General features: G+C 45.6%; 1 protein-coding gene and 1 long non-coding RNA gene across 5 annotated transcripts in view; one reads left to right on the forward strand and one right to left on the reverse strand.

Moving 5' to 3' along the window:
* SLC24A3 (solute carrier family 24 member 3) overlaps positions 1-26679 on the reverse strand; it is a 481529-nt gene that overhangs the window by 46659 nt on the left and 408191 nt on the right. For all 4 annotated transcript variants that reach the window (XM_038571460.1, XM_038571461.1, XM_038571462.1 and 1 more), the window contains 2 exons: positions 15426-15500; positions 4914-4939 (listed from right to left, as the gene is read on the reverse strand). In XM_038571460.1, the coding sequence (XP_038427388.1) occupies positions 4914-4939; positions 15426-15500 (101 nt within the window). The remainder of the gene's footprint in view (positions 1-4913; positions 4940-15425; positions 15501-26679) is intronic.
* On the forward strand, positions 10085-25683 carry LOC111092176. Its single transcript, XR_005377502.1, has 5 exons — positions 10085-10196; positions 11545-11579; positions 12145-13754; positions 19429-19664; positions 24798-25683. It is a non-coding gene; the product is annotated as an uncharacterized LOC111092176 (long non-coding RNA).

Genomic DNA, 26679 nt, shown 5'->3' on the forward strand with positions numbered 1-26679 from the left:
GCCTCTCCACGTGGAGGCGAAACGCACGTCAGAACAAAGTCAGAACAGAATTCGGAATTCCTACTTCCTGGCTTCAGGCTCTGCCGTCCCAGTCAACTGCACACTCCGCGCCTGGTCAAGCTCCCAATCTAGAAGCTCCAAATCTTTACCCTGCCCCACATCCCTCAGAACCGTAGGTCCAAATATTTCCTGAATGGTTTGTTTCTGCCCTTGTCGTGGCTACCTGCTGGTCCACCTAGACTGCAACTCCTGACCTAGTTTTCCATGAGGCTACAGGATCATATCATTCTTCTGTTTCAAGCTCTTCAACTGCTTTCCAACATACTTGAGATGAAAAAACAGAAAATGTCCCCTTTCTGTAAAACCCAGTTCTTTGGCTTCTTCAAATTGTCATGCCCCTTCTGAGTCCCGTCACACTAGCTTCCCTTCATTTGCACACGCCAGAAGCTCCTTCCTTCTCCTCCGGGCCTTTGCACTTACTGTTCCTTCTGCCAAGAATACTCTTCCCTTCACTCCTTGGCTGACCCCTTTTATCCTGCAAATGCTGGCTCAAATGCCACCTCCTCCAAGAAGTCTTCCCCGTCTACTCCTCCTTCACTTTCTATCACATGACCCTGCATATGCTCTTTTAATCCACTGGCCAGTCTGTGATTACCTTGTTTATTTATTTTTCATTGCTTGTTAGTGCCTGTTTCCAGCAGTCACTAGACACCACTCCTCATACCTGACCCCTGCCTCAGCTATCTGGTTTCTTGTTTCCCAGAAACTTAGAGCGGACCCCGTGACAGCAGATTCCCCTTCCCTCCCTGGCTGCCCACTATCCCCTCTCCCCACGCAGAGCAGCCCTCAGTTCATCTGTGCAGGCTGAGACTTCCTTTAAAATCAATTTTCAGTTGCAAAACACCTCCTGAATATGGTCCTTGTTGAAACCAGTGTATATGTGGCATAAAGTTAATTGGGAAAAATGAAGTTTATTCACAGCATTCATTTTGAAGGAAGAAATACTCGAGATCTGAAGGGATGACATGTAACCGTGGATGCATTTTAGTAGGCTCAGTGAGAAGTCGCTAGGAAACAGATCCACACCAGTGAAATAGTCCAGCACTTTGTAAACAAAGGTAGATGTATACCCTCTAATCCCTTTAAACTTTGTTTTTTTTCCTCTCAAAATAAGCCCTTTCATTGCAATGTTCAAGTAAAGTTCTCTTCTGTTGTGTTTTGGGGGTGCTGTGAGATGGGGGTTCCCTGCTTCTGCCAACATTTCAGCTTTCCTTGGTTGGTGCCCAGACACGGGGCTCACCCAGTGCTTCCTCTGCATGAAATACACCAGGCTCTGTGAGCCTCAGCACTAGCCACCTGCTGTCCTCTCTGCTTTGGGGCCTGTTTAGTCTTGGTTTAATGCTCTTCAAAGTCTCAGGGTCCCCATCCCTGGCCCTGCTGTATCTCCCAAAGCCCCATGATTACATATCAACCATCTGCCTCTGCTGTAGTCCCAGAGAGCCCCAAGTTTGGGGCCGAGTTTGATTTTGTGTTCTATATCTGGTTCTAGAACAGAGCCTGGCACGCAGGAGGTGTTTAGGAAGCAGCGGTGAAAGTCCACAGCAGACCTCTAAAGTCACACAGCTCTTGTCCCCCTCTGTTCCCCCAGGGACATATCTCCATCTGCCTCTCCTGACCACAGCCTATCTACTGTCCTCCGAGGACCTGGCCTTGTGGCATGATCTCAGTTTGGTCTTTCCCTTCCCGCAAACCTATGTTTTGAACCACTTTCAGTTGGCCCCGGTTCTCTTGCCAAAGACTGTTCTTTTCTATTTGGGAGGCTTCTTTCTTGGTCCTCTCTGTGCTCACCCAGAAGGCATGGCTCTGCTTTCCTAACTGTGGTCCAGGACAGTGAATGCTGGTCCCAGGTGCTTTACACCCACCTCTTCCAAAGTTACAGCTAGAGGCTCAAAAAAAAGAGACAAGAACATCAACCTAGATCCTTTTGTTTTCTTGTCAGGCCTTCAGACTCACTGAAGACATAGTCCATATTCCTTCTGGCAATATTCTGGGTCTTGCTGCGCTGTCATTATGGATTCAGCCTGAACGTTCATCCTAACCAGTGGATCTCTGATGTTTTCTATTTTAAATGTCTTTGGGGGTAGTCATCTAACTGAAAGGCACCAAACATATATTCCCCTGCATCTTGCTTGCTAATAGAAGCCTATGAGGTTGAGACAGCAAATAAGGACTGCTGGATCTGAAGGAAGATGGGCCACCCCTGGGATCAATAATAAGAGTTGGAGTGCTATCCTGCCTGGCCATTGGTCAAGGCCGACTCGGTTGCTTCCTCCTTTTTGCCTTCAAAACAAACTTGGTCCCTGGGACCCCAGTAGCCCTCCCAGACTGTGAGGGAGAGGCTAAGAAAAGCTCGGAGCCATTGTGCCATCAATAGCTGGGGTACTTGTTATGTAAAAAAAAAAAAAAAAAAAAAAAAAAAAGCCGTTGTTTCTTTAATCCACTAGAGCTGGTTTTCTGGTTTTAAAAGCCTTCTAGGGATCCCTGGGTGGCGCAGCGGTTTAGCGCCTGCCTTTGGCCCAGGGTGCGATCCTGGAGACCCGGGATCAAATCCCACATCGGGCTCCTGGTACATGGAGCCTGCTTCTCCCTCTGCCTGTGTCTCTGCCCCTCTCTCTCTCTTTGTGTGTGACTATCATAAAAAAAAAAAAAGATTTAAAAGCCTTCTGCCTGCCCCTTTCTTGGCTGCTTGTGACCCGCTGCAGGATGCTGTTCAGGGGGCACCTGGGGGGCTCAGTCGGTTAAGCATCTGCCTTTGGCTCAGGTGATGATCCAGGGTCCTGAGATCGAGTCCTATGTCAGGTTCTCTGCTCATGGAGAGCCTGCTTCTCCCTTTCCTCCCTGCTCGTGCTCTCTTGCTCTCTCTCTCTCTCTCTCTCTCTCATAAATGAAATCTTAAAAAAAAAAAAAAAAAGAATGCTAGAATGCTGATTCAGGTATGGTAAAGGCATCCAAGCTGTGTTTGATGGGGAACACTTGCCCCTGCAAATTTTACTCAACAAGACTCCTTTCGTTCCACAGAGTACTCTTGTTTCAAAAGAAACACTACTGAAATTCGTTTCCTTTTGAGGATGTGCAATGAATTGGGTTACCTCCCCTGAAATCACTAGGACCTGATGGAATGTTCTACAGCAAGGAATGGAACTCACTATTTAAGGTATTCCTGGGTCTAACTACACAGGTCGAAGAATCTGGCATTAAAGAGAAAAGCAGAGAAGTCAGCTCCCAGACACATCCTTTCAGCAAAACAAATGCTTGTGGTTGGCCGGGTATGAAAAATACCCAGTCTCCTTATTCATGTGGGAGTCTCAGAATCTGAGCCCTTGAGTGCAGGCCTGGGGTTCGAATCTTGTCACGTCTACAGGAGATTTGACCTTTGGAATGCAGAGAAAATGGTCCCTTCCTTTCTTGCTCCATACCATCTGAAATATCCTAAAAGACATTTTGAGGGTAAGGACTGAAATAGGCCTGCTTTCATCAGCAAAGCCAGGAAGGTGTGGAAAAGACAGCCCTCTCCAAGAAAAACCAACAGTAAACCACCCATAAATATCCTTTCTTAAGATTTTTCTGCACCAAAACGGCAGAAACGTTTCTGAGATCAACTGTGATCATAACTTGTCTTTATGGCAGCATTGTTAGCTAAGAGCAGCAGCACTGAGCAACATTTAAGCACCTACTGTTTGCTGAGGCAGAGCTGTGGTTGTGCTAAATGTGCCGTCGGTCTGAGTGAGAATATTTTTGCAAGTTTTCTTGTGCTGCACTTAATCCCAAAGGACATGGGGTGGGGGTGGGGGGTAGTGTCACCACTCCACTTGGTGATGACCACGTCCAGGCAGATCCCACGAAGGGGTTTTCCGTGACCTCTGACCCGAGGTGCTCCCAGACATTTTAGTCTCTTTTAACCTGCTGGTCACAGCTCAAGCAGACCCTCTTATTTTTTATGGGTTGATATAAAGATTCTGTGTCTTAAAGCGAGTTCTCCTAGCCATGTCCTCCTTGGCCCTCCTGGACAGAGGAGAGATCGGCAAAAGCATACTTAATACTTCGGCACGGTGAATAACATTTACCATCAATGGGGCAAATTCCTCTACCATGCCGAAATTCTGAAAATCAGAGATTCTAAAACAAAGAGCTGGCATTCCAGCAAAGAACTAGAGCTCATTGTGTCAAAGGCTCATTCTTAGCTTTAAATAATACCATGGTGGTAAGAAGTAGCAAGAATGCACAACACTCCAGTCTCTATTTCCATTCCAAACACATTTGACTTGCTCAAAACCCACCCTGAAAAATGGGGATTTGGATACTTGGTCTAAATGCAAATGACCCCATCCATGTAATTTGGTTAAAGTTTTGTAACTATCAAAAAAAAAAAATCACTGATTTTTCAGAGGTTTAAGATCATCTGGAATGTCAGGCAGAACTTTAATGGGTTAAAAATAATGGAAGTGCCTCCATCTCTGGTTCCTGAGACATACATGGTATTTGGAATATGCCAATGCATTTGGATATGATTTGAAAAGATTAGTCAGATCCTAACTAGGGCCCAGCAAATGGCTGAGTGCAGAAAGGCACAGCTAAGTCACAGTCTAACCTGGATGACAAAGAGGGTGAAGTATCAGCATTCTGAATGGAAGGTTCTCTCCCCCCTACCCCCACCAGCCCTCGGAAAAAGGTCTCCGCTCTGTGAAAGCTAATTTAATTCCTTGGTTGAGGTCCACAGAGGGGTCCCAAGAGGTGCCAGCTTTTCCAAGCTGCCATAGCATTCCCCTCTGTCCTAAATCCTGATTCTGGTCTTCAATATATTTGACTCTGCAACACTAAGAAGGGGAAATTGGAAGAGAAAAAGAGATACTCACCAGGAAACTTGTTCATCATAAATGAACTGTAAAAAATAAAAACAAAAAGGACAATTAGACACACACACACATACATACATGCAGTGTCTGCACGCACAACGCACACACACATGCACATGCACACACTTGACCACTGTACGCTGTCTACCCATGTAGCTTGTTTGGTGGGAATCAGACTGGGGTTGGCCTGGAACACGAACAATCTGCAGGTTAGCTTCCGTCTATGCTGGTTTCGTTTCTGGCTAATGTTAGAGGAAGGAGGTGTTGCAGGAGGTGGCAGGCTGGGGTGGCTTGCTATGGAGAGGAGAGGCACTGGGTCATCCCATCCTTCCTGTAGCTTCTGTCCAATGGTGAGGGGAGAGGTAAGCACAACTACCCTGCTTGCAGAGCCCCACGCGCTGTCGAATTAGATCTGTAAGGGGATGGCGGTTCTGGCAGGTGTTTCCAAACATCAGCCACTCGGGGGCCTCCTGGAAGACGTCTGCAGGTCTCTGGGCACTCTACAGCACCTTGAAGCTTTTAGGCAAGCCCTCGGGACTTCTACGTACTCAATATTTTTCTTTCGGTTGACCTATTTTTTTGCGTGTTTCCTTAAAAGAATTTACTTTCAAAGGAAACTCTGCATTCCAACCAGAAGCAGAGACTCAGCACTGCTGCTGCCATGTGCAGAGGGTGCAAAATCAGTGCAGTGACAGGAGCAACTGAGAATCCCAGCTGGGCACCGTGGGCTGCCATACCCGGGACCACAGGCCTGTCCTTCCGTTCAAGGACATTAGCAAGGGTCAGGGGCAACTGGAAGATGTACACATGCCAAAAGGAGATTTCCACCCCCAATCAGCTAAGGTCCAAAGGGAATACAAAGCAAGGATTGAATTCACTTAAGCCCGAGCCCAAATCACTTCTCACTTTGGGGGATAAGTAGTATAATCCTGGTCCTTTGATTTAGACTGGAAAAAGAGCCACAGAAAACAGGAGGAATTTTCTTGAGGATACTCAGTTAGCTGCAGAGTTGGTTCTAGAACTCAGGCCTGGCTCTTGACCTAAGTCTTCTTTCCATGACCATTTCTGTGCCGAGACGGTGAGCTGTTGAGAACATGTGGAAGCTGAGGTTTGCTTCGTTGCTGGCTCTTTCCACTTTCAAGGGATCTGACTGCTCTGGCTCAGACCACCTCAGAGCGCTTTTCTTTCAGGCTCCGTGGCCCTCTGGAGACCGTCAGGCAGAAATATCTGTAGGCAACGGGTCACCCCCACACAGAGGTGGAAAACTCAACAAAAGATGCGGGCATTGCTTCAGTCTCCAGAGATTATAATAACCAGTAGTTATGAGAGAGGCAGAGGAAACCACACAGCCGAGCAGGTGCAGCTCTGAAGGCACAAGAAAGGACCTCTGTCCAATTATCCCAAAGGTGCAAAGACAAGATGAGAAGAAAGGGGGCCTGCTCATTTGTAGCTTGCACTTCCTGACAAGACACTGAAAAAGACGTTGGCTTCAGCAGCTTTGTGACTCTTATGGGATTCAACAGGTTGACATTTGGATGAAAATGTCAAAGCAGAACAGGAAGAGAATTAAAGAAATAAAGGAAACCATCCCGAGGTCCGCGTTGGGTGGTATGCCATCCACCCCCGGAAGGCACTCACAGATCCTTCTGTACCATGACCAGCTTTAAAAAAAAATTGTTGTCAAGAAATCAGGAAACAGAACAAATGATTTAAGTTGGAAAACATTTCTATTAATTGAAGTTAATTTAGTATCTGTGTGCTGGAGCCATCAAATCATCGCTGCTTAAGAGAGCATGAGATACTGGTAAAGAGTTTATTAAAATGCCAATTTAATTTTCATCTATCAGGGAAGGCAGGCAATACTGTATAATATAAAAGCAGCTTTCAGGAAGCCCTTATTCTATGCCATCTGAGTGATGGCACAGATCAGTAAGTCCTTAGCGATTGGTTATTTTAGGGATCATATCAATGGGGAAAAAAATCAGCAGAGGCTGAATTATGCAAAGGATCCCCAAATGAGAATGGAATTTACAGAGGACACAATAAATCAGGGAATAGTGGGGTCTGCACTAGATACACAACTAAGGACAGAGCATCGTGAGTCTGAAGCTAAGGTAGCAGCTGGGGCCAGGGGGTGGGAATGTGGGTGAGGCAGGCAAACAAGGACAGAGAAATACCAATGGTCTTGCTACAAGTACTAACAAACGGAGGTAATCTGGAAGCCTCCAACTAACTGATGCCGTGGCACCCCCTCACTGACTGGTCAGAGCCAGGAGCCCTCAGCTGCCCTGTGGCTAACAACTCTACACTGCCTGGGATTTATCTGACTTCTTTAAGAGGACTGGGTGGAAAAATTAGAGAACTCAAAAAAAAAAAAAAAAAAAGAACGGTAAAATGGAGAAAAGGAACTAGAAGTCAGGTCTTTACGTAAATCTAAATGGAAACAGGCTCGTCTGTGGTAGGAAAGAAGGTGGGTGGTGAGTTACGAATGTGGCACCTGGTGGTGGCACCTGGATGAGGCCGAGTCATTGATAATCCTCCACTCAGAAGATGGAAAATGAGGAAATTGACACTGCTCACAGAACTTCCCATGGGGGAGTATGGCACTGGACGCCCTGACAGGCTTTGGAATCGCTCTGTCTGAAAAGTCCTAAGAGGACAAGGACAGGTGACTTTCTCACTTGCTGTTGCTGATGGTTTCAGGGAATGGATCTGTAACTTTGCTAACAGATTTATTTTATCTTATTATTTTATTTTATATTATTTTTTTATTTTTATTTTTTTGCATGTTACATTTTTAAAATTTAGATTCAATCTGCCAACATACAACACCCCATTATATCCTATTCTTAAGACAAATGTTGCACGTTCCTCTGTATTTCCATGCCCCATCTGTGGGTAAAAGAGGACGAAACAACTGTCCCGGCCCTTACAGGGGCATTACGAGGGTAGAAAACCCCTGCATCATCTCTGCGGGTGCTGGTCTCCAACCAGCACTCGCGCCCCCACTTGCACGCGGTCACCACTAGGTGGTGCTCACGTCCTGCCCTCCGCCCGAGCGCTCCGCCCAGGCTGCAGGGCCCGGGCACCAAGTCAAATCACGTCCAGGCAAGGCTCCGCTAAACCTCCCGGTAGGAGGGTGAACACCTCAAGACAGGTGGCCTCCTAAAGGAGTCTTCAGCCAACGTCCTGGAGGCAGGACACGTTCTCAGTTGGGGACAGGCGGGGACAGGCAGGCCCATCCAATCGTGCCGCCGCTCAAACCCCAAGGGACCTGCTGTGTGGCCTTCGGAACTGACTCCTCCTGATCCCAGGTGGGTTTCTGAGTCTTGCTTGGGAAGGCAGCTCTCTGTGCTGGCTGGTTGCATCTGGTGCCAGACCCTGCGACCGCCCCCAGTGACCACACGCAGGTGGTGCTGACTGGTATCTGGGTCCCAGATTCGCTGCACGTGGCAGGTCAGGGCACCTGCTTTCGGACCCCAGTGTGGTTCATCCAAAGCTACCTTTGGCTTCGTTCTTAAGCTTTCCATGTGTCCCACAGATGAGCCAAATGTGAACATACAGGAGCTAATTTGAAAAAACAAACAAACCACTCTTTTCCTTTAAGCCTCAGAGAAACAGTTGGGTACCATGGAAACCAGCTCTCAGTCCTGGTGTCTGCTCTAGAATTCTCTTAAGAGACACAGGCTTACACCAGGCAGGTGAATCCCTGAATGACAGAGCATCCCAGGGAACCGCAAAGGTAGTGGCATCCTCAAGACGGAAAAACAGGGGGATCACAGGCCAGGAAGGGCCCAGGTGTGTGGGCATTAGACAGCCAGGCTGGCTTCGGAGCAGGGAAGCAGGTGGCTGTCCCCAAGTTGCACGGCAGTCTATGGACTGGAATACTACACGCTGTAACCACAGAGGAGCAGAATCAGCCACACTAAAGAACCTAAGATTTCCAGAGCTTGTGTCACTGGCACCAGTAGAATTTGAAGCAGCAAAAGTCATAAGAGAAGATCAACGCCACCATTCTTTTTCAAGAGACTAAAATCTTGGAAGAATCTTCCCTCCCTAGCTGGAAATGGAATCTGCACCCCTCGCCCTCACCTGCCCCCCAACTTCTCACTCGGCAGTTGGAGGCTCTCTCAGGAGATGTGCCCACATGGAGTTGGGACTTCCTCGGCTCTGGGGTCTAGGGGTGCAGATGGCTTAGCTGAGGCCATGGCTTTCCTTCTGGGGAGAGGAATCCAGTGGAACGCACTGGAAAGCTCCTGCTAAGCCCCAGTATGGTTTACACTTGAAGGTTAAATAGGAGTTTCGACCTCAGGATCTCTAACAGGCCCAAGACCGTGGTGGGGGCTGCAGGGGTTAGGAGATAAAGGTGACCTGAAGGCAGGGCTTGAGCAGAGCTGGTCATCTCATATAAATATGCAGGGGCAGGCCACGAGATAAAGGAAAACAGACAAGGGGATGGATTCAGGATTCAGGGGAGGACGGTTGTCCAACCAAAAAGGCAATGTTTGCCCAGCATGCAAACCCAAACACAGGTCCATAACTGGAACTCCCAAGCTGTTTTCCTTGTGAAACAGAAAAGGGTCCTCTGTGCATCCCACTGTCTGGTTGACCCACTTTCCTGCTCTGGGAGCAAACACAAGGAAGACCTAGCTTCCTGATATACCCCAACAGCCTTTAGAGCATGCCCTTCTTCCTCTCAGTGGCAGGGGTGATGACACAGTGACTCTGTGTATGGCCATAGCTGATTTGTTTAAGGAACTTAAAAGTTCTCACATTCATTCCCTCTGAGAATCTCCTAGCAGACAAGATGTAACAGGGGTTTCATCTTTCCCAGAAGGAGAGCTGAGAGGTAACAGGGGTACCATGAGCGTAAGATCCTCAGTGTTGCTGGATCAATTGGAGAGAAATGCTAACACCCTGTAAGGAAGGGGTCTGAGAAGAGAGGATGCTGAGCCAAAGGGGCAGGCCCTGGAGGCCAGCATGGAGGTGGGGGAGAAGGACAGTCATCAGCTACTGGGAGATGTCTTTTCTCTTACAGATAGGGTGACATAAGAAACTTCTGGATAAAAAAAAGAAAGAAAGAAAGAAAGAGAAAGAAAGAAAGAAAGAAAGAAAGAAAGAAAGAAAGAAAGAAAGAAAGAAAGAAAGAAAGAAAAAGAAAGAAAGAAAGAAAAAGAAAGAAAGAAAGAAAGAGAGAAGGAAACTTCTGGATCATTTACATTCAGCTGTCTTAAGAGGAACCAGAAGAGGGAAAGCAGGAGCGATTCCCTTGAGTCTAAAAATGTAAATAAGTGTAGCAGGCATGCCTCTCTACTGGGGGGCTGCATGGTGGGTGAGGGAAAATCAGGACGATTTCAAAGATGAAGAGGCAGATTTTATTGGAGGGGAAATCCAAATTCTTTGCTGGGGTGGGGAGGGGTTTAGAATGGAGATAGATGTACCATCTTAGACACCTGCCCTGGCAAACCTGAGCTACTTCAGCTCCCTGACCCTGGAAAAAGCCCTGAATTCCTCGGGCCTCATGACTGCTGAACTGGAAATTCTTCATGGACAGACCTGGCATAGTACTCAGTCCTATAGTATCAAGTCTCTGCTTGTTAAAACTTAGGGAAGCCTGTAAGATTGTGCCTATATTTTCCAGGGATGGATTTGCTCCCTACAACTGTGCTATCCAGTATGATATGAAGTAGCCACATGTGGCTACCTAAATTTCAATTAATTAAATGAAAATTCAGTTCCTTGGTTTCATTACCTGCATTTCAAGAGCTCAATAGCCACATGTGTCCAGTGGCTACAGTGCAGGACAGTGCTGCCCAGGCCATCTCTGGCAGTTGGGCCAGCCAGGTTGTCTCCCTCTGTCCCCATAAAATCCCTTCGAGAGAGGGGCGATTGCAATCAGCCCTATAGAGGAAGAGAGGGAAGGGTTACCTCGCATGGGCTTTTTGCTGTGTCAGTGCTCGGGTGGCCCTGAGGTCCCCCAACTGGTGCCACAGCTCACCTGGCCCCTCTCCAGGTAGGCAGCACTCCCAAACCTGAGTTGTGAGCCAGTGAAACTGTCTCTGAGGCCTATCCACTCCCCCAGAAGGTTTCCCTTATCCTATGGCTCAAAGCAGAGATGAAGAGTAAAAATAAAGTATTCCTTTTTAGGGCAGCTGTGAGACTGAGGATGTAATGAATCATTTGCATTTATGTAAATTACATGATTATGTAAATTACAGTAACATTTCAATAAGAGAGGCTGTGGGGCCTGCTGGAATTTGGAGAAAGAGTAGGGCTAGGCAGAGCTGCCTGGTGGGGGGTGGGGGGATGGGACATTGGTCCAGGGTGGGTCACCGTTAATGGGAGCGAAGCTGCAAGCGGATCAGTAAGGATGTGCAAACTATCTGCTGGGCAGATGCATACAGGGACATGCTCCAAAGAACCCAGAATGCTTTCAGGACCTGAAAGGTGACATGTCTTGCAGAGAGAGGCTTGAGTCATGAGGCTGAGGCTTCACTGTACAGGATGTCGCCAGGGCTAAAGGGATACCTGGTGGGGCAGGAAGGACAGAGACACACCCTGCATGTTTTTGATATTGTAACTGCTTTTGACAATAACACATCCCTAATTTCTTCTGCTTTCTCCCTTAAAGACAACAAACCAACCAGAAAACAGCACAGAGTCAAGGTAGGTAAAACCCAAATGCCCAAGGGAACTGAATCCCTTGTCTCTAAGTTAATGGTCTTAAGCTCTGCTGGTTTCTGCTTGTCTCATTCTTGTGTGTTTGCGTTCTGGTCTTGTCCAGGTCAAGCCTGCTTCAGACCAGGTAATCCCCACTGTCTGTGCTCTCCTGGCCCAGCGGCACGAGCATCCCTATGATAGCAATCTCCCCCGTTCTCTGGGTCCCCAGGCCCCATGGTTCACCCTTGGGGCTCCTCTGCATGGGGCTGTGGGGCCTCTCACAGGGGTGTACAAAGAAGTGACATCTGGTGATTCTGATGCGTCCACTTAGTCTTGACTTGCCCTCTGGGTAAACAAGTTCTTTATTGCATCACCTCTGCAGACTGGCAGTTCTGTCTTCTGAACATTTCAGAACCATAAAAATGGGGAGAGTTTAAAAAAGACCCTAAAACTTTAAATAAAATAAATTGTATGGTTGGTTGGTAATTATTTGTGGATAGGAGAAAGGCTTTTATTTTTTTTATTTTATTTATTTTTTTTTTAAAAGTATTTATTTATTTATTTATGATAGGCACACAGTGAGAGAGAGAGAGAGGCAGAGACACAGGCAGAGGGAGAAGCAGGCTCCATGCACCGGGAGCCCGACGTGGGATTCGATCCCGGGTCTCCAGGATCGCGCCCTGGGCCAAAGGCAGGCGCCAAACCGCTGCACCACCCAGGGATCCCAAGAGAAAGGCTTTTAAATACAGGAATTTTAAGTGCCCACTACAGGGTCCAATAGAGAAGCCTAATATTATACAAAGAAGGCCAGAAGAAAAGTGATTTTGTTACCATGATATTTGGGGAATACACAAAAAGAGGAGCCCAGGACACCCTGACAAAAACAAACAGCGGGTTTGAGCAGCAGCCTGGGGCTGGGCCCTGGGACAGATATGGGGACATTTAGCATTTGTGCTAAATGTTGTGCTTCTGTGTAGAAGACTGTTCTACTCCTCACCTCAGTTTCAAGTCTCATGTGACAATGTGCCTAGAATAAACAGCAGTCAGCAATCCAGACAAACAAGAGGCCATGATGCCTTGTGTTGGACAATCTCCATCTTTCCTCTGGAAGCGATTACCACCACCCAGCAGGTGATGATCCCAAGGAAATGGTGTCCAGCTGTATTTGCGGCTGAGTTTCCTGCAGTGAGTGTGGTGCACCTGAGTCACTTGAGGGGCAGGGCAGATCCTGGTTAAAGTGGAACTTCCTGGGTCCTACCAGAACTTACTGGATTAAAAGTTCTGGGTTGCGCTTTTTGGATAATCATGCTAGGTGTTTCCATGGCCTACTGATGGTGGTGGAACACCGGTTAAAATAAGAACTGAGACCAAACCCTGAGGACTCAAGCTTTATGTCTGCCATTACTTCCTAACAGTGGAGAAATCTCATTTTTCTCAAAATCAGAAAACTCTGCTCTTGACATCTGGGCTGTAAAGACACAGTCCAAATCTGCAGGTAACAGCGGAGAATCACTTGCTTTTGCATCTTGTTGCCATCTGAGGGGAAGACAGGGCTGCGGCAGCCTGCATGTTCAACTGGCTCAGCTCTGTGATTCACAGACCACACATGGGGCGGATGACAGCTTTGCCCAAAGACCCCACTTGAGTGGGTGTCACCTGAAGCCCAAGGAAGCAAAATCTCTTTACTTCCTCTCACATCACTAGCAACAATTACTTTTTTTTTTTTTTTTTTTTTTAAGTCTTGAGCATGTCCAGATAAACCTGACCAAAGACAAGTTATTTCACACAGAGTCTGGAGGTGTTTGTGCTGAGAACACAGAAAGAAGCCAGTGCAGGCCATTCACAGATGAGAGTGGACATGCAGAATCCATGCTCTGGGGAGATCTCAGTCTTTGCTTTCTGCCTCATTGCCTCACCTTTCTGGGAATAGTTATCTCTTTCCAGAATTCAGCAAAATAGAGAGTTGCGTCCATTTATGCCATCCCCAAATCATGCCTTTTGAAACAGTAACTTTCAAAAACCATCCCAAATTACCCTAAAGGCAGGAGAGCAGAGGGTGCAGGTGATGAACGTGGGTTCCTACGTCACAGGACAAAGCTTTCTGCAACAAGTGTTTGAGAAATCTGCGCTGTGTGAACAGAAGGATCTTCTAGATTTGGGATGATCATACCTTTCCCACAGGTAGTAATTGAGAATGAGAACATAGAATCCATGCGTGTCCTTAAGTCTACCAACCGGAAATTCAACAGAGGAGGCATGTCTTTGGTTCTGACATGGTGTATCTGAATGCCTTGGGCAGGTCTTGACCCTTCCAATTATCAGTGGCCCCTGGAATGAGGGGACCGTGGTTGTCAACCCAAGATCTTCATTGTCAGGAACTGCTGTTGGCTGAAGTATCTACTGGTTCCTTGTAGAGAGTCTTGTATTGAACATCACTTTCTTTTTTTTTTTTTCTTATTTATTTATTTATTTATTTTTTTTTTTTAATTTATTTTTTATTGGTGTTCAATTTACTAACATACAGAATAACACCCAGTGCCCGTCACCCATTCACTCCCACCCCCCGCCCTCCTCCCCTTCTACCACACCTAGTTCGTTTCCCAGAGTTAGCAGTCTTTACGTTCTGTCTCCCTTTCTGATATTTCCCACACATTTCTTCTCCCTTCCCTTATATTCCCTTTCACTATTATTTATACATCACTTTCAACTTATTTGTATAGATCTTGATAATTAAATAACCTACAGGTAAGTACTTGGTAAACAGGTGAGTCAGCCTTTCAGTGGATCTGTTCTTGTTTTGTAGGTAAGAAAACTATGACTCAGACTGATTTTTCCAAGGTCATTAGAGCTAGCAAGAAGGGAGGGGACCACAATTAGGGGTCAGATGTCCTAATTCTGTGTCTTTCTGATTCACCACTCTTCTGGATGACTCAGCTTGTCAAGCTGAGGGGTTTGGATTTGTCCCCACAGGTGACATGGAGCCACGAGGGACTGGCATTCACAGGTGTTCTTTGTAGAGCTAACACTGGGAATGCTCTGAGGACTGACTGAGGGGGCAGGGGAAGGTGGGTGGCAGCGATGCTTCTTGTAATACTGACCCATGACAGGCTGTGTCAGTTCAGCCCAAAGACACAAAAAGCCTCAACTAAAATTGGCTAAGAAGGGACACACTGGGGAGATTTTTACAAGACTGAAACCTACAATTAAGCCAAGTGGGTATGATGGAATTCAGGGAAAGGTCAGCTTATTATCAGCCACAGGTTTGGTAGCTAGGAGACAAATGTGGATTGAAATACAGAAAAAAGGGTCCAATCTTGGGGAGGTCATGCTAATTTTAGAGACGTTGAGTTTGGGACAGGAAGCTGTCCAGTAGAGAGGAGCTTCTCTGAGACTGGACCTCAAGGAGACGCCACTGCTAAGAAAGCAGTGTGGAGGTGTCCACCATGAGTGGTAATGGCCATGGGTGCCGTCCTGGGAGAGCACATGGAGGGAGGAGGTAAGATCCAAACCCGGGGACACTGACACTGAAGACAGTTCCAGAGAAGCCCATGAGAAAGTGAGCAGGGATGCTCAGAGGGTCACAGGAAAACAGCAGAGGACTCTCACAGGACCAGACCATCAGAGTCAACATGCTTGTTCAGAGCACCCCACTACCAAGCTGGGGTTCTGGGTGATCAAAGCAGCCGGAAGCACAAGAGGCCACCTCCATGACAGGCATCTATCCACTCACTCGTCATCAGAGACCTTGAACGTGCTCTGTGCAGAGGAGCTGCCCACAGGCTCCACCTGTGAGAAAGATGAGTTGAGTCAAAGGGCAAGGACCCTCAGGTGAGGTGCGCATCACACACTTACCACGATGAGCGCAACCACAGACAGCGTGTAGTAAATTGAATCCCTCAGCAGGCACCAGGAGGAAAGAGCCACAACCTGAAGGAAGGGGGGAAAAGACAGTAAGAAACAGGATATTCGGAAATGCAACTTAGTATTTCTGTCTCCTGTGCTGGTTCCGGTCAGTCAGCCCGTCGACAGGAAGTTATTGAAGGTCTTTGGGCATCTTAGTCTGGATCTTCTGGAAGGCAGAGTCCAAGATGGGATCAAACTTGCAACAATTTTATGAGGGGGAGGCACTCATGAGAGAAGATGAGAGTTTGGGGGGGGGGTAGGAGCACCACCCAATCATGCCTGGGGTCTGACCCCTGTGAAGGAGAGAGGGATGGTCAGGTGGCCGTCTCAGGCTGCTGGGCCGCATGAGGAAGGCTCAGCAAAGCCGACTCAAAGACCTGTTGTATCCCAGGAACCTACCAACCTTAGCATCCCTCATGTCAAGGGGATGGAGGAGTCACCTGCCCTATGTCCTTGTCAATGTTCTAATGTCTGCTGCAGCCTTGGCTCATGGACTGTGGGGCTGGGCAGCCACTGCCCTTCACAAGGGGCCTGGATGAGCCCAGTCTGCAGCCCCCTTCTCTCCCCTCTATGACAGGCCTGTCCTTGTCAGCACCTGACTCCTGGTTTCATCAGAATTTTTAAAATGCTGATTTGCATATTTATCTGGAGAGCATGTTCTGCTCAGCAGCTGGGCGATGTCCCTTTAAGGATATGTTGGCTCTGCTGTGATGAGGCCAGGAGACACACTGCTGGAGGCCACGACAGCCCTGGCCTGTGTGTCCAGACCTCCTGCGGTAGGAGCCAGCCCCTAGGTGAGACAGAGGCAGGTGAGAGTGCCAGGCTGGGCTGTGGGGAGGAGAGGCTGCTGTGATGGGGGTGCTGCAGACACCAGGTTAAGATTCTGGTTCCGATTTCTCCTTGGTAAGCCCTTCCAAGTCTCCTCTTGAGGGATACCTGCTGCTTGTTCTTTGCTTTGTGGAGTGGGTCAGTTGTGGCAGACTCCAGAAAGAAGGGTGGAAGAGTCTGCAGAGCCATGTCGGGAGTGCCCTGGGCTGTGGCTCACAACTCTCTCCCAGCCCCTTAGACAGGTGTCTACCACCCCACGGCCACAGTGCCTGTCTAGCTGCCTTTGCCCTTGGCCTCAGAAGTGAAGGAGGACACAGCAAATGTCAGCTGTCAGCTGGGCCAGTGGAGCCACATGCTGTCCCAAAGACAGTAGGAAAAAGGGATTCGGGGTCAAGGCAACATTTGGGGTCTCTTCTCTCCCTGACTACTGTGCCAGTCTCTAAAGAAAAGATCAGGCCAAGGGAAGCCAGAAAAGGCTTGCTGGATTCAAATAACATGAAAGATATGACTTAAATAGAACCATAAATGAGTAATGAGGTCTCTTTCCACGAACACATTCTTCCACTTGTTATAGGGACACTTAGGTATTTTTCTGTTGCTGATTTTGCCTTATTAGGTTTTGTATTTGTAGATCTAAGCTACAGATGAGGGGGTTGTTGAGAAGAGAGCTCATGCCACAGAAATCACTTCAGAAGGAATGGAAAGTATCCTTTACCCTCTTATCATGCTCTCTCCTTATGCTGTACAGTCTTTGAATCTGTGGTCACCTATGGAATAGCTTACATTGGGCTAGACTGCCTGTTTTCCAGCAGGTCATAAAAGGTTGTGTGTATTTATTTGGTGTACACTGATTAGGAAAATGGACTTTAAACATGTGGCAAATATCAATTCTGCATTTCCTTAGAAAATCACTTGGGCTTTTAGTTAAAGACTGCAGATTAGATACACACCATGATCTCTGCTCTTTCTTGTTATACCAGAACAAGATAATAGTAGGGATTTTTATTTTTTTAAAAGGCATAAACCCCCAAGGAAATGAGAATGTAAGAGCTGATCAGAGGAACAAAATTTTGGATGCAGGAAAATAGAAGAACAGTGGGTCACTTAGGTGGCAGTGGGCACATTTCTAGAAGTGAGGGTGAAGGAGGGTCTGCAGACAGGATCACGGCAAGACTATTTCAAAATTTAATCCACAAACTATCTGCTTCACTTCAAGCAGGCCAGTGACTGTACCTCCCTCAGTTTAACAGGCACAGGGAACCTGGCACGTGAAGACAGAAGTTACAACAGGAGAGAGAAAACAATCAAATAAATAATTTTTAAAAAATTTCCTAGAAGTTAAGGATGTGCATTTTCCTGAGTAAAACAGCCAGCTGAGAGTTCAGCACAGTGAATGATGATATACACTGAAGCAGATCGTGAATTTTCAGAATACCAGCACAGAGAAAAGGTCCTAGAAACCACCAGAAAGAAAGAAATGGGATTACATACAAAGGATCAAAATCAGAATGACATTTTATTTCTCCACAAAAGCACTGGAAGCTAGAAGACAATGGAGTTACGTCTTTAAACTCAGAGAGGAAAATGATTTCAGCTTCAAGTTCTGTGCCCAAACTATTCATTAAGAGAGAAGAATAATAAGAAAGATGCAATTGTCTCGAAAACTTTACTTCCCATGAATCCTTTCTCAAAGAGCTACTGGAGGACTCTGACCCACCAATCACCATGCTGTGCACCTGAAACTAATGAAACATTGTGCATCAACTATACCTCATTTAAAAAACACAGTTGCCTCAAAACAGTGGGAAATGGTGCTGGTGGACTGGAAGAGAGCTGTCTTTCATAACAAGCTTTTTATAACTGGTTGTCTCTTTAAACTCTGCGAGTATATAACTTAAGTAAAAATAAAAAATAAGGAAGTATAATACAAATTATCCACTTAGATTTACTGCTGCAAGAGCTAACACCTTGCATTGAGCCTACCTGCCAACCCTGGCTGAGTAGTGATCATTTTATCCTCCAGAATAGCTTTCAGTTGTGGGACCATCATCAAATTTAGCCTCAGATTCAGAGCCCACACTTGAGGGAAACCAATTTTTTTCTATAGAAGCAATGAACCGGAAGACAAGTCAAACCAGAGAATAATTTCTTTCCACACTCTAGAGGGAATTAAAGCACCAGTGATGAGCCTGTGGTATCTCTATTGAGAGCTGTGGCCATGACCTCCTGTCTACCTCTACCTTACCCTTCTGTGACGCCACTCATCACAACAGCAAATATTTACCTGACACTTTCTGCAAACCCAGGGATCTGGAAGGGCTATCTCATTCAATCCTATAGTGACCTAATAAGGTGGGCACTGTCACCCTCGCTGGTCAGCAATCTGGGGGGAGGAGCTGCGATCTGAACCAGGAAGCCTGGGTCTCAAGCCCCTGCCCCTTGTACTAGGGCACAATACCTCACTGCAGGCAGAGATGAAAGGCAGACATCTATTTGTGATTGTGGCACATGGAGATCATCTTTTCTCCACTACTTTAAGCCCTTAGGCAGGTATGTTGGAGATGGTAGCCAGAGGGAAAAACTGAAGGTGAGAAACAAAAAGCAGTGACCACAGCTCAATTTAAAATATATATTGTTTTAAAGAGATTGAGGCCAAGTAATCCAAGCAGAAAGGAGTTACCATAAGGACCACAGATATGGATATGGTATGGATATATTCCAGGAAGGGGGGGGGTCTGCTAAACAAATTGGAAACTACTCTATTTAGCTAGCTTGTTTATTTATTTGTTTATTTGTTTATTTGTTTATTTATTGTTAAAGATTTCACCTATTTATTCATGAGAGACACAGAGAGGCAGAGACATAAGCAGAAGGAGAAGCAGAACTGTGGGAAGCCTGATGCAGGACCTGATCCCGGGGTCCTGGGATCATGACCTGAGCCAAAGGCAGATGCTCAACCACTGAGCCACCCTGGTGTCCCTCTGTTTAGCTAGGTTAATTAAAACAAGCAGACACCAATACAGCTCATTGTTTGATGATTGAATGTTTCACTTTTCCACAAATTGGGGTGTGTGGAGTCTAAGTGGTTCCCTTTGCTTCTCCGTGAAAAATGTCTTATCTCTAGATGGACGCCAGTAACCAATGGATTCTGATCCTGAACACATTTATTGGCGGAGACGGACATGTTATCACCTCTGCATCAAAATGGGAGCCTCTTTGTCATCTGTTGGCAGGTGTCACTCAACTCAGAGCAGGGGAGGCACTTATACCTCCTTAGCACTTTGCAAAATGGCTGCAAGGAAGCCCGAGAAGTCAATCTGGCGAAGAGACCAGAACAGGGCTCCTGGGAGAAAACCAGCAGTGAGTAATTCTGCCCTTGACCCCATTAATCAATAATACAGATGGTGCAGATTACAGAAGGCCATTGCTTCCAAGCTCTCCCCATAAATTAAAGGCAGACACTCTATTTTCCGCCTAGTTCTAGGAACCCCTCCCAACTGAAATTTCATCTTGATATTTCTTGATCATCTTTTCTATTTCTGGAGTGCATCTCACACTTTTTCTATTAAATATGCAGCTTTAGTTTCCTTTTTATAATTTCATTTAGTTTCAGAGTGGCAATAATTCCAAAAGAAAAAACCCCAAAAAACTACCTTTCTAAAACAGAGGAAAACACATTCTCCTTTATTCAAATGTTGACTGATAACTCTGGCTCCTCCTAGGAGGTTGAAAGTAATTGTTCATGATAAAATGATATATTTTCTGTATATATATTATAAGTCTATATACAGCTATTCACATATTATGTTAATATACACACATAGTATATACGGAGATATATAGTATAAATATATATAATACAATATAATATATATAATGATTTTTCTTTATGAACAGCAGAATTTGACATTGCAGACACGTTTTAAAAGGCACAAATATCCTCAACTTGTAAGTGCTTTTGCTTTTTTGAAAAACTATTGAAGCAGTCAGAACAGCATAATAGTTACATGACATAAAACATACAACTATCGTTTCAGAAATGCTGTTATTTCACACAGATTTCACGGAAAAGGGATTTGAAAAATCATAACATGAGTTTTGTTCCAAGCTTTTGAGCTGACACAATTTCTACAGCCAATTCTTTTTTTTTTAGTCTTTTTTTAAATAATAAATTTATTTTTTATTGGTGTTCAATTTGCCAACATACAGAATAACACCCAGTGTTCATCCCGTCAAGTGCCCCCCTCAGTGCCCGCCACCCAGTCACCCCCACCCCCCCCCCCACCCCCCCCCCACCCCCCGTCCTCCTCCCCTTCCACCACCCCTAGTTCGTTTCCCAGAGTTAGGAGTCTTCCATGTTCTGTCTCCCTTTCTGATATTTCCCACACATTTCTTCTCCCTTCCCCTCCATTCCCTTTCACTATTATTTATATTCCCCAAATGAATGAGACCATATAATGTTTGTCCTTCTCCGACTGACTTACTTCACTCAGCATAATACCCTCCAGTTCCATCCACGTTGAAGCAAATGGTGGGTATTTGTCATTTCTAATGGCTGAGTAATATTCCATTGTATACATAGACCACATCTTCTTTATCCATTCATCTTTCAATGGACACCAAGGCTCCTTCCACAGTTTGGCTATTGTGGACATTTCTACAGACAATTCTTATCTCAGGAAAGGCAGCCACACGATGTGGAGCAAGGATGGGGCTCTGGGGTGTTCCCCACCCGACTGAGAATGCCCAGTGGTGCTGAGATTGGGTGAGGGCCTGACTCAGATTTTCCTCCCATGGGAAAGGCTTGGTGCTATCTGTGTATTATTCAAGCATACTTTTTAAATACTTCGATCCTGGGAAAAGCCCTTGATATATAAATAGCTCTTGCTTTCTGGTTTATTGTCAGAAATGGAGAGTAACAATCAGGCCATGTAAAAAGACAATACCATGCTTTTGCAAAATACAGTGAACTTTTGCTTATTAATTTTCATGAATATGAAAATGAACTTACATTTTTAATTTTAGATTTTTTTCTAAGAACTCTCACTTTGAGATTTCTGTGAAAAAAACAAATGACAAGTAAACAAGATGCTTTGGAGATATATTTAAATAGAAATGAGGCCGTACCAGGACAGTACATCCTTTATTGGTTGTACTGAACACGAACCACGGATGCTCATCATGCCCTGGAGCACCCAGAACTCTGGACTGCCTTCTCAATCATCCAAAATATTACGTGGGTCGTTTTCATGTTAAATGTAAATTATCGCTTTGCAAGTCTTCAAAATGTAGTAGCTCCAACTGTTATCACACACATCAGAATTCACAAGGAGTCAGCTAGCTCTGCCTTAGGGAAGAACATCCCAGACTTGTGGCCACAGGACTGTGGCCTGCTGTGCTTCTGGAGTCCTCTGCCCATGTCAGGACAAGGTGTAGAGTCTGCATTCACCACCAGGCATTTCTGTGAGGGCACCGAGCACTGCATCTGGCAACAAGTTTGTTGAATAAATGTAGGGTACTGAGGGTAATTTCATGTCACTGGACATTTTAGCTTGGTTCCACCCAGAAATAGAGCCCAAGGCAAGGAATGGAGTGTACCAAGGTTATTTGGGAGATGGTTCTAGGGAAACAGTGCCAGGGTCTGGGGGAAGTGAGACAGGCGATGGAAGGAAGACAAGAAGCATGTTATGGCAGATGCAACTGGGGTGCAATCCTGATTCCTGGTGGGGAGTCCTGGGAAGCCAGGGAGAACCCGCCCCTCCCCTGTCTCACCCCTGGGGTGAGGGAGCTGGGGTATTTATCCACCCACTCCCATCAGTCTCTGGTTGAGGGCTGTACCCAGGAGTGTTAATCCCTGGCACTTCCTGCCCAGGGGCAGTGGCCAAGGAGAACCTTCAGACAGAGAAATGTAGGTCCTGGTAGCTGGAAGCCAGGCTGGTGGAAACTGGAATTGCAAGGACAAGGGATCACGTGTGGAACAGCAGTGTCTGCTACCCCCCAAAACGTGGATTTACACAATAATCCAATAATCAGAATAAGCATTCTTTCTCTCTCACACATGCACACACACAGAGTTTTTTTTTTTAAGATTTTATTTACTTATTTGAGAGAGAGAAGAGAGAGAAAGAGAGAGAGAAGGAGAGAGCCAGCACTAGTAGGGGGAGGGTGAGAGGGAGAGGGGGAAGCAGACTCCCAGTTGAGTGCAGAGCCCAATGTGGGGTCTAATCCCAGGACCCTGAGATCTTGACCTGAAGTCAGACACTCAATCTGAGACACTCAACTGAGCCACCCAGGCGCCCTGTAAACACACAGTTTTGTAGGCTTAAAAAACAACCCAAACCCATTTACACGAGGTTTGAAAACAGAGCACACTAAGTCATGCTGTTTTTTTTTTTTTTAAAGTTTATTTATTTTTAAGTAATCTCTACTCACCACCCTAGAGATCAAGTGTTGCATACTCTACTGACTGAGCCAGCCAGGCGCCCCAAACTTCTGCTGTTTTAAGTCTGGAATGGTATTTCCCTTGGGCCAAGGAAAGGGCATGAGGGGCGCCTGCAGGTCAGGACTGTTCTCTTTCTTGATGAGGGTACTGGTTACTGATTGTGCTTGGTTGTGAAAAGTGACTGAGCGGTACTGATGATATATGCACTTTCCTGAATGAATGTGGTACTCCAAAAAATGCTACCCAAACAAAACAAAAATGCAATTGCAATGCTGGTTGTCAGTATTACATATTCATTTAAATAATAACCACTCCATCACAGTTGGCGCTGGCTTATTAGTGAAGCTGCCAGATAAGATTTACAAGACACTCAGTTAAATATGGATTTCAGCTAACAACAGCAATTAAAAAAATATAAGTATAATCTTAAATATCACCGGGAAATATATTAAAAATATATTTGTTACTTATCTGAAATTGAAATTTAACTGACTGCCCTCTATTTTTTTTGCTAAATCTGATAACCCTCCTTATGAAATTTTGGATGTTGGTTAAGATAACTATTTTGCCTTTCTTTAAATACAAAACTGGAAGTTTAGTGATTGTGAAACATTCTCAAGGCAAAGGGAAAGCTGAATTTTTCCTATATTGTCTATTTATCTCATGATGGATATTGATTGCTGTTTATTCTGGTTGGTTGGCCTGCTCAGAGTATCTTTCCTCCTTCGTTTCTTGTTAATTGCAGTAATTGCCAAGATATGCATTACAATATTGTGCGTGTGATTTTTGGGGTGGGGGGCGAATTTCCACTGCACTAAGACTTTTGGCTTTTCTTGGAAAAAATCTGAAGACCTGGCAACCTGGGGGTGTTCTCACATCACTGTGGAGCTGTCAGGGATTCCCCCTTTATTTTTTTTTAAGATTTTTATTTATTTATTCATGAGAGACAGAGAGGCAGAGACATAGGCAGAGGGAGAAGCAGGCTCCATGCAGGGAACCCGATGTGGGACTCGATCCCGGAACCCCAGGATCACGCCCTGAGCCAAAGGCAGATGCTCAACAACTGAGCCACCCAGGCATCCCAGGATGCCTCCTTTAGACAGGATGTTCATTCTTCAGCCTGCCACATTCTTCTTGACTCCACTGTCCTAACTCCAAAGGCAAAAGTCAGCTGCCATATATTATTCTCTCTTTGTTTTTCTTAAAGTGGATCACTTCACTCATTTTTCTATATACCTAGGCTCTGCAGGAATATGCACTTGTGATCCCTGACCTAAAAGAATTATTTTAATTAGTGTTGACAATGCTGAATGCACCAGCTGCCATTTCTTCACATCCCAACATTGTGTTGGGGGATCTTAAACATTTTGTGTGATGCAGGCCTTCATGCTTTATGGACTCCTTTTCAGAACTGTGTAGTAAAAGATATAAAATAAATAACAAAGAACTACAAAGAAACCGATTCATTGAAATCTGGTTATCAAAACACTGAGAAAGGAAGATATTAGTAATATATGTACTTCTTTCTTAACAAGAGCCAGGAAGCTTCCTTATTATAAAAAGAGTTAGTCATTTCAACGTAGTGATGAGTAAGACAATCTGCAACAGCTGTAATATAGCATGGAAATAACTTGTATTTCTGCTGGAGACAAAGTCACCAGGTATTGCTACTGCTGCTGTGGTTTGTTGCCACATGAGTCATGAAATGAAATGCTAATAAATACATGTGGTCAGTAAAAATAAAGATGTAATTTTTTTTTCTCACTCAAGTTCACAGACTCCTCTCATCTGGTCTGTGAAGGAAGGAAGCTGTGAGGTTCTGTTGGTTCCTGGCTTTTCCTCATTTCCTTAATATTCCCTCTGCCAGAAGGGCGCGGGAGGTGAGGTGGCTCTCTGTTCCCTCCGGGTGTGCGGATAAACACTCGGATGGAGGGGGCTGAAATGAATGGCAAAAGCACAGTTTGGGGCTCTCTGACGATTTCAATTACGTGTGCTTCTGTTTCATCCATTATCGTGGAGAGAAACTTGGCTCTATTTATATCGTTTTCCAGGAAGAACTGAAGTGGCTCATGAACATCCATTCTCAGACCTCAGCCCAGTACGTGCAGAATGGGCGTCAGTCTTCTGGCTGGAGAGGCAGCCCCCTGCTATTCAAGCCCAGTGTGGTCCCAAACGGCTTGTTAGAAATGCGACTCTCAGGCCCCAGTCTAGACCTGCTGCATCAGAATCTGCATCTTAACAAGACCCCCAGGTGGCCATATGTTCGTGACAGTGTGACAAGTGCTGGCCCAGAGGGCAGAGAATTTCTCAGTCTGGGTCACACCTGGGGACCTGAAATGGAAAGAGCAGGCGGCTGATGGGGTGGCCCTTGGCCTTCATCCTGGGCAGTGGGGCTGGACACGATGCTGTGGGCATGAGTTGCCACTTAGGATTTTTGCACCAAAGAGCAACTGGATGTGTTTGAGCTGTAGCTGCTAATTAGAAGCACCTGATGCTTCTGTAGTATGGTGTTTCCCACTTTGTCAATTTCTAGCATGGAGCCTGCTGAAGATGCTGGGGGGAATCACCCCTTTGTAATGTCCCTTTGTAGAAACATGTCAGAGAATTCTGGCTTGCTGGTACACTCTCCTATTCCGTCTTCTAAAAAGACAATATAAAGAACCCAAATCAGAGTGGTGCTGAATTTATTTTTAAATCTATACCATTTGGGGGTAGTAGCCAAACATACGAGCAAGTATTTCCTCACTTCATTGATGATGAAACCTAGAAGGACAATCTCAAGCTTGAGGGATCATCTCAGTGTCCTGGTCTATGACATATCATCATTGGTAGTGGGGTCCCCACAATGCTGTGGGGCTTCTCTGCATTTGAAGTGTTGATGAAAAAAGGAAGTTCATACGTATCACTTGAGTTCAGAGATCAGACAGCTAAGACCATGTATTTTAGTTAGGCTTCTGGAAGTAAGATCCTGGCTAAAACCATACACATGATTACATTAGTGTTTGGTGCCTATAATGCTGCCACATGCAGAAGCTGATGTTGTCTTTGCTACAGAAAGCTGGTTAGTGCAATCATGGGGGGCAGACACACCATTTCCCTCTAGTCTCTGAACATTAAAACACTCAAGACAAAGAGGACAAAAAAACAGGAGAGCCAGATTTTTTTTTTTTCTTTTTAAGCCCACAGGCTTGGGTATGGATTTACAGGCATTCCTTTCTTCTCTGGAAGGATCCATGTTTCTCTGGCTTCATCAAGTTATCAAGGAGAGGCAATGTGGATTGTGTACTTTAAAAATTAAGGTTTATACTCACTGTTTGACAGAGGTTAGGACTTCTGCAATATCAGAGTTAATCTGACTTATCATGGAGTATGTGTTCAAAGGAGATGTGGGAGTTCACCACCGTGGGGGCTGTAAGTTGCAAAGGAAGCTCCTGTCCCCTACTCATGAGTGGATGCAGTGCCGTGATATTTTCATACTAAAAAAATACTGGTTGCCATGTCTGTGTGGCTCATCCAGTTCCAGTTGATCTGTCAGGCAATCTATTTTAAGCAATTTCTGTGACTCAGGGTAGGGACAGCAGGTGACGTTCATGAATCGATTCTGCAGCCAGGGCAAATTGAACACAAGAACATTTCTTTAATGAGTGCTTGGAAGATATTTTCTCCCCGCATTAAAGATATCAAGAATTAAGTAAATCAAGAATTAAAACATGGTAACATCAATAACACATCCCGGCCTCATCTGCATTACACAATAAAGCAGAGAACTGAGGGAAGGAGTGGTGGTGGGGGTAGCCAGTAACACCAGCCATCCAACCAAACAAAACCTCTTCCCCCAAAGAGCCGAAGAATAGTTCTTAGCCAAAAGATTGGGAAGAGGTTATCTAGTAGTTAGGTTAATTTTCTCACTTTGCAGATGATCGTGTAAGTGGA

Source organism: Canis lupus, chromosome 24, assembly GCF_011100685.1.
Source record: "Canis lupus familiaris isolate Mischka breed German Shepherd chromosome 24, alternate assembly UU_Cfam_GSD_1.0, whole genome shotgun sequence".
NCBI classification, from domain to species: domain Eukaryota; kingdom Metazoa; phylum Chordata; class Mammalia; order Carnivora; family Canidae; genus Canis; species Canis lupus.